Source organism: Atractosteus spatula, chromosome 12 (genome assembly GCF_055471065.1).
Source record: "Atractosteus spatula isolate fAtrSpa1 chromosome 12, fAtrSpa1.hap1, whole genome shotgun sequence".
Taxonomy (NCBI): Eukaryota; Metazoa; Chordata; class Actinopteri; order Semionotiformes; family Lepisosteidae; genus Atractosteus; species Atractosteus spatula.
In genome coordinates, this window is record NC_142717.1 from 29533247 (window position 1) to 29546062 (window position 12816).

A 12816-nucleotide genomic window follows, 5' to 3' on the forward strand; every position below is an offset into this window, starting at 1 on the left:
ATTGTCTCCCTAGAAACTTCAGTGCTAGGCTATGAAAGCTTTCTTCTAAATTAAGATTTATGTCTGAGAAAAGCTACTTCAGTTTTACTGTAATGTTTGAATTAGTGTTTGTTTGTTTTTAACCTGATGCCGTGCATCCTTGTTATCTATGTTAAAAGTGTGTTTTTGAAAAATATTCTTTAATATGGCTGTGACATGCTCACTGATCATGCCCAGTAGCAGTCTTCACTATGTTGGAAACAGAAAAACTGAAGTGATTTTAAAAGTCTTCTGGGGTTATTAGAAAACATGGGAAAATACACTTCCTGGCCTTTCATATTTGTTTCTATCTGCACTACAAAAAATGAAATTTCACTTTCACAGTGGTCTCCAGCAAGAGAGCACAGACAGCAATGGTACCGCAGCCCCACACTGGTCATTCTGCTGATTATGCAGTAATAATAATACCTAGTACTTTTTCTATCCTTTTACATTCCAGTCAGAAGAAGTGGAAATTTTGGCAGGCTAGATTGCAAAAGCATGAACAAGAGTTTAGCCAGTGTTTCTGTTTGCTTCAGCATTTGTGAACAGTAGCTTGGTTTTTATCTCTTTTGAAAGAGCTGCACCTGCTATAGCACAGTGTTCCCTGCCACCATGCCTGGACACTGCTTACGAATTTGGCACCAAAATGCCACTTATTGGTCCGGATTGTCCTGAGATCCCTCCTGGCACTGCTGACTGGGCTCAGCATCCAAGGTTGGAACTGTTGCTCTTTCCTGTGTGACAGAAAACCTCAAACATCTAGGAATAGAAGCTTGCTTGCTTCCCAGTTGTTAGCTTAGCTTTGTCTGTTCATCGGTTAATGTTGTGGGAGCTAAGGAAATCACTCTTAGCATAAAATGAGGTTAAAAAGAAAAAGCTGAATAGACAGATGGAAAGTATATCAATTTAAAAAACCCTGCCTCACCTTCCAAAAACTACAGAAAACTTTATATTTTAATATAAATTAATGTACATATATACATTAATGTTGTGCATAGACCATTTAATAACCTTTGAGAGTTTAATCAATTATTTTACCCTACAGAAATATACATGACATGCTGTAGGTTATCATCATCTATTGCATGCTAGTGTTTCCTTGGGTTCAGTACATTTTACTGCTGTTGACATTGGGCTACAAAATACACACTGCTCCATTTATATTCTGGATGGAAATGAGAATATATATGTAAACTTACGATGGAAAGATTTACATTACTGTATTGTTGGAAGACATTGTACAGAATGTGATTTTTCTGTACATTATTTATGAAACAGCTTCATCAAGTTATTTTAATTATTTTAATTCTCCAATACTATAATATATATCTATACTGTAATATTCTCCAATTTTGTGCAGGCCTTTGTTTTCAGTCAGTACTAACACATAACAAATTTTATGTTTGCAATATTGCTGCTTGTTTTATTACAGCACTTAAAAATTACAGTTATGAGACACATATGAAAAACATTATACACACAGTATGTATGAATGTTTTTTAGATTAATTCCAAAAAGCACGTTTAAAATGTAGGAGATAAGTTTGACGATACTATGTTTATAAAATATAATTTGGTCTTCAGACGTCTTGCAACATCTGAAGACAAATGTTTTTTACACATCAGGTACCATATGATATGGAACATAAGAACAGTTATAAATGAGAGGAAGCCATTCAGGCTTGTTTTCTGTAGTTAAGTTCTCATCCGGCTGTTTCTTGAACGGTATTAGTATCAACTTATTCCAGATTCCCACAGTCCTAAATGTCTTTGAAGAAAAATGTCTTTCTTAAATGTACCTCATAAAATATTTTGTATTTTCCAAAATATACATAATTGTGTAGAATGAGTTTAATTTATGCATTTTAAAAAACAAATAAATATTCCTTCTCAGAGTATAAAATGATAAATGCAGTCATTTACAGCTGTGATTCATTGTAATAGAAAAAGCATAATCTAAAGTATAATAAAAAATAGACTATTTCTAAAAGAAACTTATTATAAATGAGACATTTTTTTCTGAAAATCCAGTGACACTTGTTTGACTCAGTGTTCAGCTGTTAACTCTTCCTTTTTCTAGTTAGTTCTTCTATTCTCCAAACCCCAGAGTTACCTCAAAGTTAAGACTAAGATTAATTGAGATTTTATTTTTTGTCCATGGCATAGCAAATGAATGAATCTGAATTTTGAAGGCTTGCATGGTACAGACTATGTGGAAGGATGCTTTCATTTGACCACACATTGTTTTAGCCTGTCCCACCAGGGAGATATTTCATCAGTATAGCTGTACATAAAATCATTTGTGCTGACTATATTAACCCAGCTCTATACTCGAACCCTATTCTGTTAATATGAAATCACAAAGTACCTTCACCCTCCATCAAAGATTCACAGTAAGATGTTATATATTATTTACACAGGAGTAGGTTACAAGGCTTCAGCTTCAGAGAGGTGCAAGAGGTTCCACCACACTGTGAAAAGTCTGCATTCATAACATCAAGTTACTGAAGGACACTAAGAGTGATTCTTACAAAGAATGTTCTGCCAATAAGAATCCATAATGAATCTATGAAGGTAACTGGAAGAACTTAAAATCTCAGCTATTACTAAATATATCAGAAACACAGGAAGCTTAATCTTAAAATAAATCCTATTATTCTATGTTCAGTTCTTTACTTATAAAAAGAGTGAGACAAACGTTATTTACATAAAAGAGTATATTTCCAGTAACATAATGGCACATATAGATAAACACATTAACCTACAGATAAAATGGAAGACAAATAAGGTGCTTAAAATGAAAGAAAGTGTACTGAAAATGTTACATTACATCTTTGCTTCCTAGATCAGAAAATCGTTAATGTAAAAAACAACCTACACAAAAATACAAGCTCCGATGTACAAAAGAAATGGGCAGCCTTCTTGTTGCTTCCCTAAACAAAATGTTCAACTTCTTTGATCTGACTCCTTCTTACAACGAAGCCATCTGCACCAGCTGTACTTTAAACTGCTGAGCCTGATGGGAAAGTCCTGTAACCTGGTCCACCATTTCCTGTACGGCCGCAGTACTGGGATAGTGAAGGGCGGCCATTTTGGTGGCTGCCACAACGGTCTTGAGGTTTTCGCACAGGAGATTGCTGCAGTCCATCACCTTGTTCCTGATTTCCAGGGTGGCTGCTTGCCTTGACAGGGTGTCCCCAATGAAGACCAGTTTGTGGGCGCTCAGAATGACAAACTTGCTGTGAGCCACAAAAATCCGAGGGGGCTGCCCGGCACTGATGCAGCTGAAGAAAGCATCGATGGCGTTCAGCAGGGTGACAAAGTGTGTCTCACACTGCTCAGAGTAGAAGAAAAGCAGCTGCTTGTCCTTTGTGCAGAGCCCGCCATTCGTGTAAAGGAGGCTCTGAGGCGCGCTCCATGTGGAGATGTCATTTTCCACAGGCTTGATGACCTCCTTCTCCAGTTGTTTAAACTGATTCAGCTGGAAGATGAAAAAAGGCTCAGATTTGAAAAGCAAACAAAACCAGGGACACAGAAGATATACAGTATGTCAGGGATGAACGTTCAAGTATTTGACGAGCCAAAAAAAAAAGGATTCAGAAATATTTGTCTCCTGCTTCTAATATTTTAATTCACCCAGATTTCGTACAGAGATAGGAAAGTAAGAGAAGCTTGCTGTTTTATTTTAAGTCCAATTATGTCAAATACAGAAATTGTCTGAAAATTGAACACTAGATGTAGAAATGTATACATTACACACAACAAAACACATTTGTGTTCTGTGATTTTTTGCTGCCCTGGAAATATATAACTTGATTGAAAGGATCATGCTGTCCAAAAATCTCAAGCACCATGTTCTAGAAAATGCATTCTGTATCTGTCTATCCAGATTTCTTTACTTGTAACATATGGGGATTGTTATACGCTGCAGCAAATCTGCTGTTACATTTCATTTATACTTGCTTGATTTTTGGAAATGGTTAAGACAAACTAAAAACTGATTGAGATCACAAGTGAATTATTGCAACATTTGAAAAGACTGTCACACTAGTGCAGCAGGTCTTAATAATTTGCTTTTAATGTTTATTTCCTCATGTGTCCGACAAAAATGGGCAGATTTTATATCTGGCACAAAGAAACTCATGGCAAGATTATATATTTTTAAAAAATTGTGTGAAATATCAACATGTTGAGGATGCAGTCATCACTTCTCACCTGCTCTTGTTCCAGCTGTATCTTGTTCTGCTTTATGATGTTTTCTTTTTCTAAAAGCTCTTTCTGCTGCCTTTCAAATTCCTCTTTGCCCTGCAAATACAACATATGTATCTCCATTGATGAATGCATGCTTGTACACAAAAATGTTTAAAATCAGGTACTTCAGTCTTATGTAACACATTTTCACGAAATAATATGGTGTAAAGTCAAACATGGTAACCATATTCATTTACTATACAAATGCTTTTGGGTATCATTTTCAGAGTCTCCAACTACCCCAGGAAACTGTAAGGTAAAACCTCACCCGCAGAAGCGAGAAATAGGCAGGTGAGAATGACACCCTCAGATACAAAGACACACTTCAAATGCAAACTTTGTTTACAGACAAAATTTAAATTGTGACTGCCCTAGTTATGAACTTCAAAGCTACTGGTACAGCTGTCATCTGTAGAAAATATGTTCAGTAGATGCTTGTCATAGTGACATCCCCATGACCTGTAATCTCAGAATGATATTCAGGTCTCTCAGACTTTCACAGCATAAGTAATATGTTTTGTTTTCCTGTGCTGAATAAAATATATTTAACATCCATATGGTAACAGTGGAGTTTCGTGAACATGTCTGGTTGCTGAAACTGGAGCAGTGGGCTAATCTCTCATGATTAACAAACTCACTGTAATAATATTTAAGAGCTGTACATATACAACTGAGATAATCCTAAATTAATGATGATGTTTCGTTGGTATGAAGCACAAGATAAAGAAAAAGAAAGTGAAACAGGACCTTTTTTTTTGACAAACACTTATTGATATGTTCTGCAACAAATTTATGGGACCGTGGCTTGCAATTCTAAGTTTTAATTCGAGGTCTTATTTTATTACACAGTATGTTGCAATCTACTCTACAAGAAATATTGGATTGATTCTCCTTAGAACATGCTGGTGTTCTCCTCTCTGCCTCACTCCAAGACCAGCAAGTGGACAAGCATGGCTTTCACCTACCTGCAAATGAACATAGTCGTAATCCTCCATCCAGCTCTTGACACACTGCTCACTTCCATTGCTGTTAGGTGTCTCATCAATGTTTGGCAGGCCCTTCTGTGGTTGTGGGCTATTGTATATATAGTCTGTTGGGCTGCTTTCCTCTCTGCTAGCATTAGAAAAAGATCCACTGGGAGCTCTCTTAAACAGGTGCTCAGCATTCGTGCTTATAGAAGATGCCAGTTGTTTGACATCATCTGGGACTGTCCTTGATACCATGAGGAAACGGTCTAGATCGTCGCTCTTGCTTTGGGGCTTGTTGGTGACAAGCATGTTTAAAGACCAGCTGCAGGCGTCTAAGGCTCGGCTGGTCTGTGACAGGATCTGGCTGGAGTCCTCCAGTCTCTGGAGTTGTTTTTTCAGCTTGTTGTGTAAAGTGAGATCCGAAAGTCCTGAAGCGTTTGCCACCGTTCCTTTGCTAAAGTTCAGAAAGTCAGCGAGGCTCTGCTTCACCTTGTCAACGGCAGCACGGATCTCATTCATGTGCTTCTCCATGTAGTCATATGATCTCCAGTTTGGGGAAGTGTAGCCCATGAGACCCAAGATGGAGACCTCGACACACCGCTGGAGCCAGGCATTCCTTTGAATGGCCGTGTCCAAGTCCAAGAGAAGCTTATTCTCTGGCACTGGGGAGTTGGAGATTGAGGACTCCTTGGAGGTGGTGGAGGAAGTGGACATGTTGCTCCTTGTGCTGCCAGTGCTGGAGATGGATAACCGATTGATTCCATCAGTCATGTCGTGCAAAGTTTTGGATTCTTGGGAGACCTGAGGGGGGATGTCATATATACCTTTGCCCCTATCTCCAGCCATCCTGTCCATAGTGCCCCTTTGTTTTCCAGGGGGCTGCATCCCACGTGGAATATCATATACATCTCTCTGGGAGCCCAGCTGACTCCCCAACAGCTGACCAGGCGGAATATCATAAATCCCATTACTGCTGTGAGACAGCAGGTCGGAATTGGGAGGGAAATCATAATTGGACTGTCCAGAAGATTTACTAAGGGCAGGAGGAGGAATATCATAGACTCCTTCAGCTTTCAGCTTCATTGGTGGGGGAAAATCGTAGTTTCCCTCTTTTTCTTTCAGAGCTGATGGGGGAATAGAGTACACCTGCAAAAAAAAAACATTCATGAGAGGTGCATTCTCTATGAATACACTCACTACTGCTCAGGGTAAAAACTGGATTCCAAGCATTGGAGCTACTGGAAAGAGTGACTAACAAGCGTCTATTTTTATTCTGAGGTCATCTGTTAAGCTCATTTTTGTGGCACTTAACCACTCTGCTCTTAAGTCTAGTAGTTTTACTGAAATACCTTGTTTGTCTGTATGTGGGAACACTATGCAACTCCTTAAAAATTCAACATATTTTTTAGGCATAATATATAATATGCACTGCACACATACACACAAAAAAAGCTTCAGCTGCAAGTAATTTCAGTCAGCTATGGATTCTGAGGTTGAAGCTGCTCCCAACTGTAAGACAGACTTTCCAAGACCATAATTAGGGGTGCTGCAAATAACAGGTTCACTCGTATTTCACATTATTACAAATAAAATGACGGCAGTGATGTAAACTGTACTTGGATCTGTAGTTTGGAAAGAGAAAAGTTAGTCTGCTTCAAAAGTTAATAATTATCTTGTCTTTCGCTTTGTCAACAACAGAGTTCATAAGAAGTGAAAGATCCTCTCATGGGTGGGTGAAAATTCTGAGATTACCACTCGGTATAAAATGCCATGCAGAACATCCCGATGCTTTTAGATTTTTTTATAGGCACGTTAAGACAGGATATACCATTTCAAAGAAATGTAGAAATTCAGAAAACAGACAGTAGAAAATACTTTTAAAACAAATGAAAAATACAATTTATTCCACCTTGAGAGACTTCAGATCTAAGTGTTCTGTAGACCTTTTATTTTTCCATTACATTGTTACAGAACTGTATTTGCCATGAATAAGGTCCAGGTGGAATAAAGTGAATACATGTGTAAAGAATGTATACTGTATATTGTATTTAACACAGGGTGGCCTTTAAAGCTCAAATTTCATCTGCTACAATACCTCTGAAAACCCCAGAAGGCAACATCAATAACCATCCTGCTCTGCCTGGAAAAAAATGTCTTTTATCAATCAGTATTGTCTGCAATACATTGAAGATTGTTGCGGTCAGCTGAGGTGGTGAGAGGAGCGTTGTTGCCACCTAATCAGGCAATAGGGTTTGGAGGAAGAAAAGGAGGGGGGGTTATCCCTTGTTGGGGGAGGATTTGGGGGATAAAGGAGGAAGGAGAAAATAGATTTACTCTTTTTTTTTTTAAAGACTTGTTCGCAAAAATAATTTTGATCCTGAATGGAAACTGGCTAGAGTGCTAAATGAAAACTCTAGCACTAAAAGGTGGTTGTTCAAAGTTATGAGATTTTTTTAAATGCGTACCCCTTGAACGGCTGGTGGGATATCGTACACGCCTTGAGTCCGAGGTTCGCCCATGCGTCCTGGAAACATGGGTCCCATCTGCTTTCCTGGGGGGATGTCATACACCTGTACAATTGAAACAGCAAGGACTAATGAGAACACGGTCTGGAAAATGCTGCACATTTCTAAGTACACATTTACCGTAGGGCTGGATACCCTCACTCAAACGTTTAACACTCTTGTCTTTAGCAAAATCAAGAAAAAAACACCTGATTGCAACTATGGGTCTGTTAAAGGCTTCTTCTTCTGTCTGCCCAGTGAAAAGTCTCCATCAAAAAAAGTGCTAGTGTTTGTCTGGAATTTGTAATTATTACTTCAGTTGAGATATAACCATGGGCCTTAAATTTATCATTAAGAAACTCTCATTCTGTCTCCTCTAAGACTGCAAGATGAAGTCTATTGATCAAATCCTACTAGTCCTCACAATGAACTAAGTACTTTTATACTGTTGTTTCATACCCCATGCATGACTATATTAAGATTTAACATCCCGAGGTATTTTGTTCTTTACAGAATGAGAAAGGAATGAGAGGAATTTAACAAAGAATGAAGCATCTGTAATCACCATTTGGATTTATTTTCTATAATTAAACACATATGCACCTACAGCTTTGTGTATAATTCTCTACTATCAGGATGGTACAATTTACAGTAAAATACTTTTAAGAGGTGGACCATTTATTGATGGTTCCTTGAAAAAGCCTACCCCTTGTGGTCGTATTGGGGGAACATCATAGACGTCCTTCTGGTACTGTGAGGGAGTCTCGTAGGCATAAGTATTCCCCACACGAGTTGGAGTCACTACCTGTTAATACAGAAAATTTGTGTTTTAATGAAGCACAAAATTGGCAGTATGTAATCGTCTCTTATATACTAAAACACACAGAATTATCTACATGACACACAAAACATTTCATTACTGGTCTTAAAAATGGATGTTGGTTTTGGAAAGCAAGATACACATGCACTTTTAACATTTAAATTATTTGTGGTAGTTAAAATTTATTTAAAAGCTTTGGGATAGGACTTGTGGTGTACTGTTTCCTCGATACACAGCTCTGTTGGTTGGTACATACTGTAAGTAATGACTTTTACATGCCAACATAAATGTTATCACACAGGAAAAGGGTAGAATAGAATTGGGGATTAATCAAAGGTCCTTCAAAAACCTTCTACCATTCTCTCTCCTGTATAACTGGGAATGAATCAAGTACAAACGTCACTGATAGATCCGCTGCACACATTTTAATTTCCTTTCACGCAATTATTCCTGAATGCCTCCTCAAAAACCCTGTCTCAGAAATGTTCATTTAAATGATGACAATGGTTTAATGCTTTAATAAAACTGGCAGAGATAAAAACATCATTGAGCTCTATGCGTACGACTATGACATTAAGGAAAGCTGAAGTTAGTTCAGGTACTGAAAGCATGGTGGCAGTGCCTTGCACATTGTGTCTTTGACTGCTGTGACACTATGTTTCTGTTTTCCTACTACTTTAATGCAGTACAGAAACAATTTATTATGCGTTTGTTGCCTAATTCACCGTCATGATTTTACCAGTAAAAGAGAGAAATCAGCGTAGTGAGTTTCATGGATCCAAGAGATTCTGGCAACAAAGACATGTAATCTCCTTCCTTTTGCGCCTCAGAGATTCAGTAGATCTGGTGAACGTCCAGAAACCATTCCTCCAGCAACTTCAAGGCCAGGCAGGCCTCCACACTTGCTGACGCATGTTGGTCAAACAACAAAAAAAAACAACTGCCTTCTATTTAATGGCCCGTTTAATTGTTTTTCTGGCTTACCCACACTGCCATACCTTCTAATTAAACAGTTCAAGACGCTATTCTCTTTCTCTTCCGCCAAATGTTTTATGTGTGGGAGCTGGGAGGGGAAGGGAAGGGAATGGAGGGGAGGGGGGGGTGTTTGAGGGTGATGGGTAAAACAAAAGAAAAACGCTATGTCTTTTTCCTCTTTTTTTGGAAGTAGATTTTTCTTAAAAACAACAATCCTTTTGTACTAATCAAGCACAAACTAGGTGATTGTGCCCATTCCACCAAACAGAACAATGAGTACACACAGCAAGTGAAGCTATGGCATCTGTGTAATAAGGTTAGTTATTGGATATGCCTTTGAAGCTGACATACGTGCTGTAAATGAACATTCTGTATTTGGTAAGAAAAGCTCTCACGTGAGTTAACACTTCCAGCCACAAGCAGACATGCAGAAAACTTCACGGCGTTTCAAAAACACGGAAACTTTTCGGATAACAGGATTTCCCATTGAACCCTTTCCACTTGGTGTTAACAACTATCTTTTTTGCTATTATTTTGCATGAAAAACAACTTTTCTGCTGTAAATCTGTCACGTAGGCAAGCTATTAGGAACTTCTGATGAGCGTGATAATGTTTGTCCATGCCTTTTTTGTACAAATGTCTGGTTAATCAGCTTCTTACATTGAGCAGTTTTTATTATTAAAAAAAACACTCCAAGACTGGGGAAACCTCAGAGGAAAATAGGTTTTCAGATTCTACAGGGGTGTCATGATCATACCTGAGTAATAAAGAGAGTATGGGGATGCAGTTCAGTGCTGTTCTTCTTCTAATGTGTACCGTATATAGGAACATTACAAACGTATTTCAGTTTACACTTATTCATTCTCAAGAATACTTGCAAGGATCAATAGCTTCTGAAGCTGCACCACTGAAAATGATTATGCTTCAAATTAATTACATTTATTACTTACTGTACCTCCCTCATTTCTGCTATTATGCACAGTGATTTACTTTAAGAGAGAAATGTGAAAATCCTTTCAATTCTAATTAAATTGAATAAAGGTTAAAACCATAATTAATTCTGAACTGCTGAGCTTTTGCCTCTTTGAAAATCCTGCGTCTGATTCAGTGTTCAGCTAAAAGAGTCGTGATGTCTGTGGTCCGGCTCTGTCCCCTAAGTCGAAACTAAAAAAACAGGAGCTGCCCCCTAACAGGTGAGGGATTAACTCAGTTTCCAACAAGGCCCTCTTTGTTGTTAGGTTAACAAACGAAAAACACAAGCAGGGTTCGCATGGGCTGGCGTCAAGCCTCTTCTGCCTCAGGACTGTTGCCCGCACTACTCCGAATAAATAGCATAAAGGTTAAAAACATAATTCATTTTGGACAAGATGGGTTGCAGTACTTTAAACATACTTGGTTTGGTGCAGAATAGTCTGGCAAGGCTAGATCTCAAGCTTGTTTTATTATATATATTTATAATAATGATAATTAGATAAAGAAAAATAGTTCAGAAATTGGAACCAACAACATGAAACTAATTACAGTAATTGGCACGCAGTTCATCGGATCATGTCAAACCTGCTGAATGCTGTGACCTTTATCCATTTTGTGTTCCAACTGAAATCACCAGGTGACCAGAGTAAATACATCTGATATATAGAGCAATATATGAATGCTGTGCACGGTTATGTCAGTTAACGGTTAAGTAAAAACCATATTGTCGCTTCGACAATATGAGCTTTACAAAACACCTGATTACCTGTGTGTCCACTCTGTGATAAATATGGACACACTCACACATCAATCACCAAAATATGAGGGTGCTGTCAATGTCCTTCTGGTTTTAGCTAACACTTAACACACTTCAAAACAGCAGTTTTGAACTTTAGATGTAACCTCCCAATTTATTTATTATGAAGTAGTTTTCCCAGAGGGAAAAAAGACAAAAAATAAAATCAGATTTTTTTGTTTTTGCCCTCTTTGAAAATCCCGTATCCGATTCAGTGCTCAGCTAAACGAGTCGTGATGTCTGTGGTCTGGCTCTGTCCCCTAAGTTGAAGACAGAAAAACGGGAGCTGCCCCCAGCCCCAGCAAGCGAGGGGTTAACTCAGTTTCCAACAAGCCCCTCTTCACTTTGTTAAGGCGAACCAATGAAAAACGCAAGCAGGGTGCGCATGGGCTGCTGTCAAGCCTCTTCTGCCTCAAGATTGTTGACCGCGCCACTCCGACAGACACAAGTATGCATGGAATTCACAGTCAAGAAGCCATGGAACCAGGCCAAGTCCCCATAAGAGTTCACAGTAATAGGAAACACTTAGCAGGGTTCAGTAACAGGGCTGCAAAATAAGAACCATACGGTTTCCTGTTAAACGTGACAAAGAAGCATCCGCATATCCCCTCTAACAGATGTCTGCTGATGGGAGGAAGCAATTTCAGAACTCAAGTCTCAGACAGCCCTTTTTATTCAGTGACCCCTGAATACACTTTAAGTATAAGAACTACAAGCTCCGCACAGGGAATTTTTTAACTGAAAGAGAATTGGATTTTAATGGATTGCCATGTGTGATGTTTATTTTTTTTTTGCTTTCTATCTAAATATGAAATAGCTTACCTAAATTGAGACAGCTCATCTAAGTACAAAAGAAAAGGGAAGAACATTCCTGGGTCACTTTGCCCTTGCCATATGACACCCAAACGTAATGTGGTTTGAATGAGTGTGGCCAGAACTTTTTAAAAGGGAAGAACATAGGACAGCTTAGAGCTAATGACCTCTTGACTGGGACTGAATGGTAAATGAACGCAGCTTTGCTTTATCAGGGCAGTGTTTGGAAATACATTTCCTGAGGAATGCCATTGAACTAACAGCCATTCATAGTCTGAAGGACCATCCGTGAACCATCTGGTTTTTAAAAGCCAAACTCTGCATTCCAAACTCCAAGGCCCAATTTGTTTATGTCCTCACAGACATGGCTGGCATTCCTGGAAATATGTACCGTGACATTCCTGTGCTCTATACACGTGCTCCCATCCCCGTCCCAAATGTACTTCCGACCTTGTAGAAATTGTAGGCATTCGCCTCTTTCAGTTTTCCAATAAGAGAGAGGGGACTTAAAGAAAGAAAATATTACATTTTTTTTCAATACACTGTATATGCATGAAAAGGTAATAAATCTGCTTCTATTTCTTAGTTAACAAAGGTCAGTATTTTCAATGCTCAACACTAGAGAAATGCCCTAAAACTTTTAAATTCGTTGTTGCCTAACAGATTCCTAACTGTGCTCAACTTGCAGGTGGTGCTT

General features: G+C 38.5%; 1 protein-coding gene across 2 annotated transcripts in view; it reads right to left on the minus strand.

The window, feature by feature from the left end:
- Positions 1-1416: 1416 nt before the first annotated feature.
- The window catches only part of nedd9 (neural precursor cell expressed, developmentally down-regulated 9), a 41998-nt gene continuing 30598 nt past the window's right edge, over positions 1417-12816 (minus strand). For both annotated transcript variants that reach the window (XM_088929011.1, XM_088929012.1), the window contains exons 3-7: positions 8450-8548; positions 7705-7809; positions 5237-6385; positions 4236-4325; positions 1417-3501 (exon numbers count right to left, since the gene is read on the minus strand). In XM_088929011.1, coding sequence (XP_088785137.1) covers positions 2992-3501; positions 4236-4325; positions 5237-6385; positions 7705-7809; positions 8450-8548 — 1953 coding nt within the window. In that variant the 3' untranslated portion in view covers positions 1417-2991. The remainder of the gene's footprint in view (positions 3502-4235; positions 4326-5236; positions 6386-7704; positions 7810-8449; positions 8549-12816) is intronic.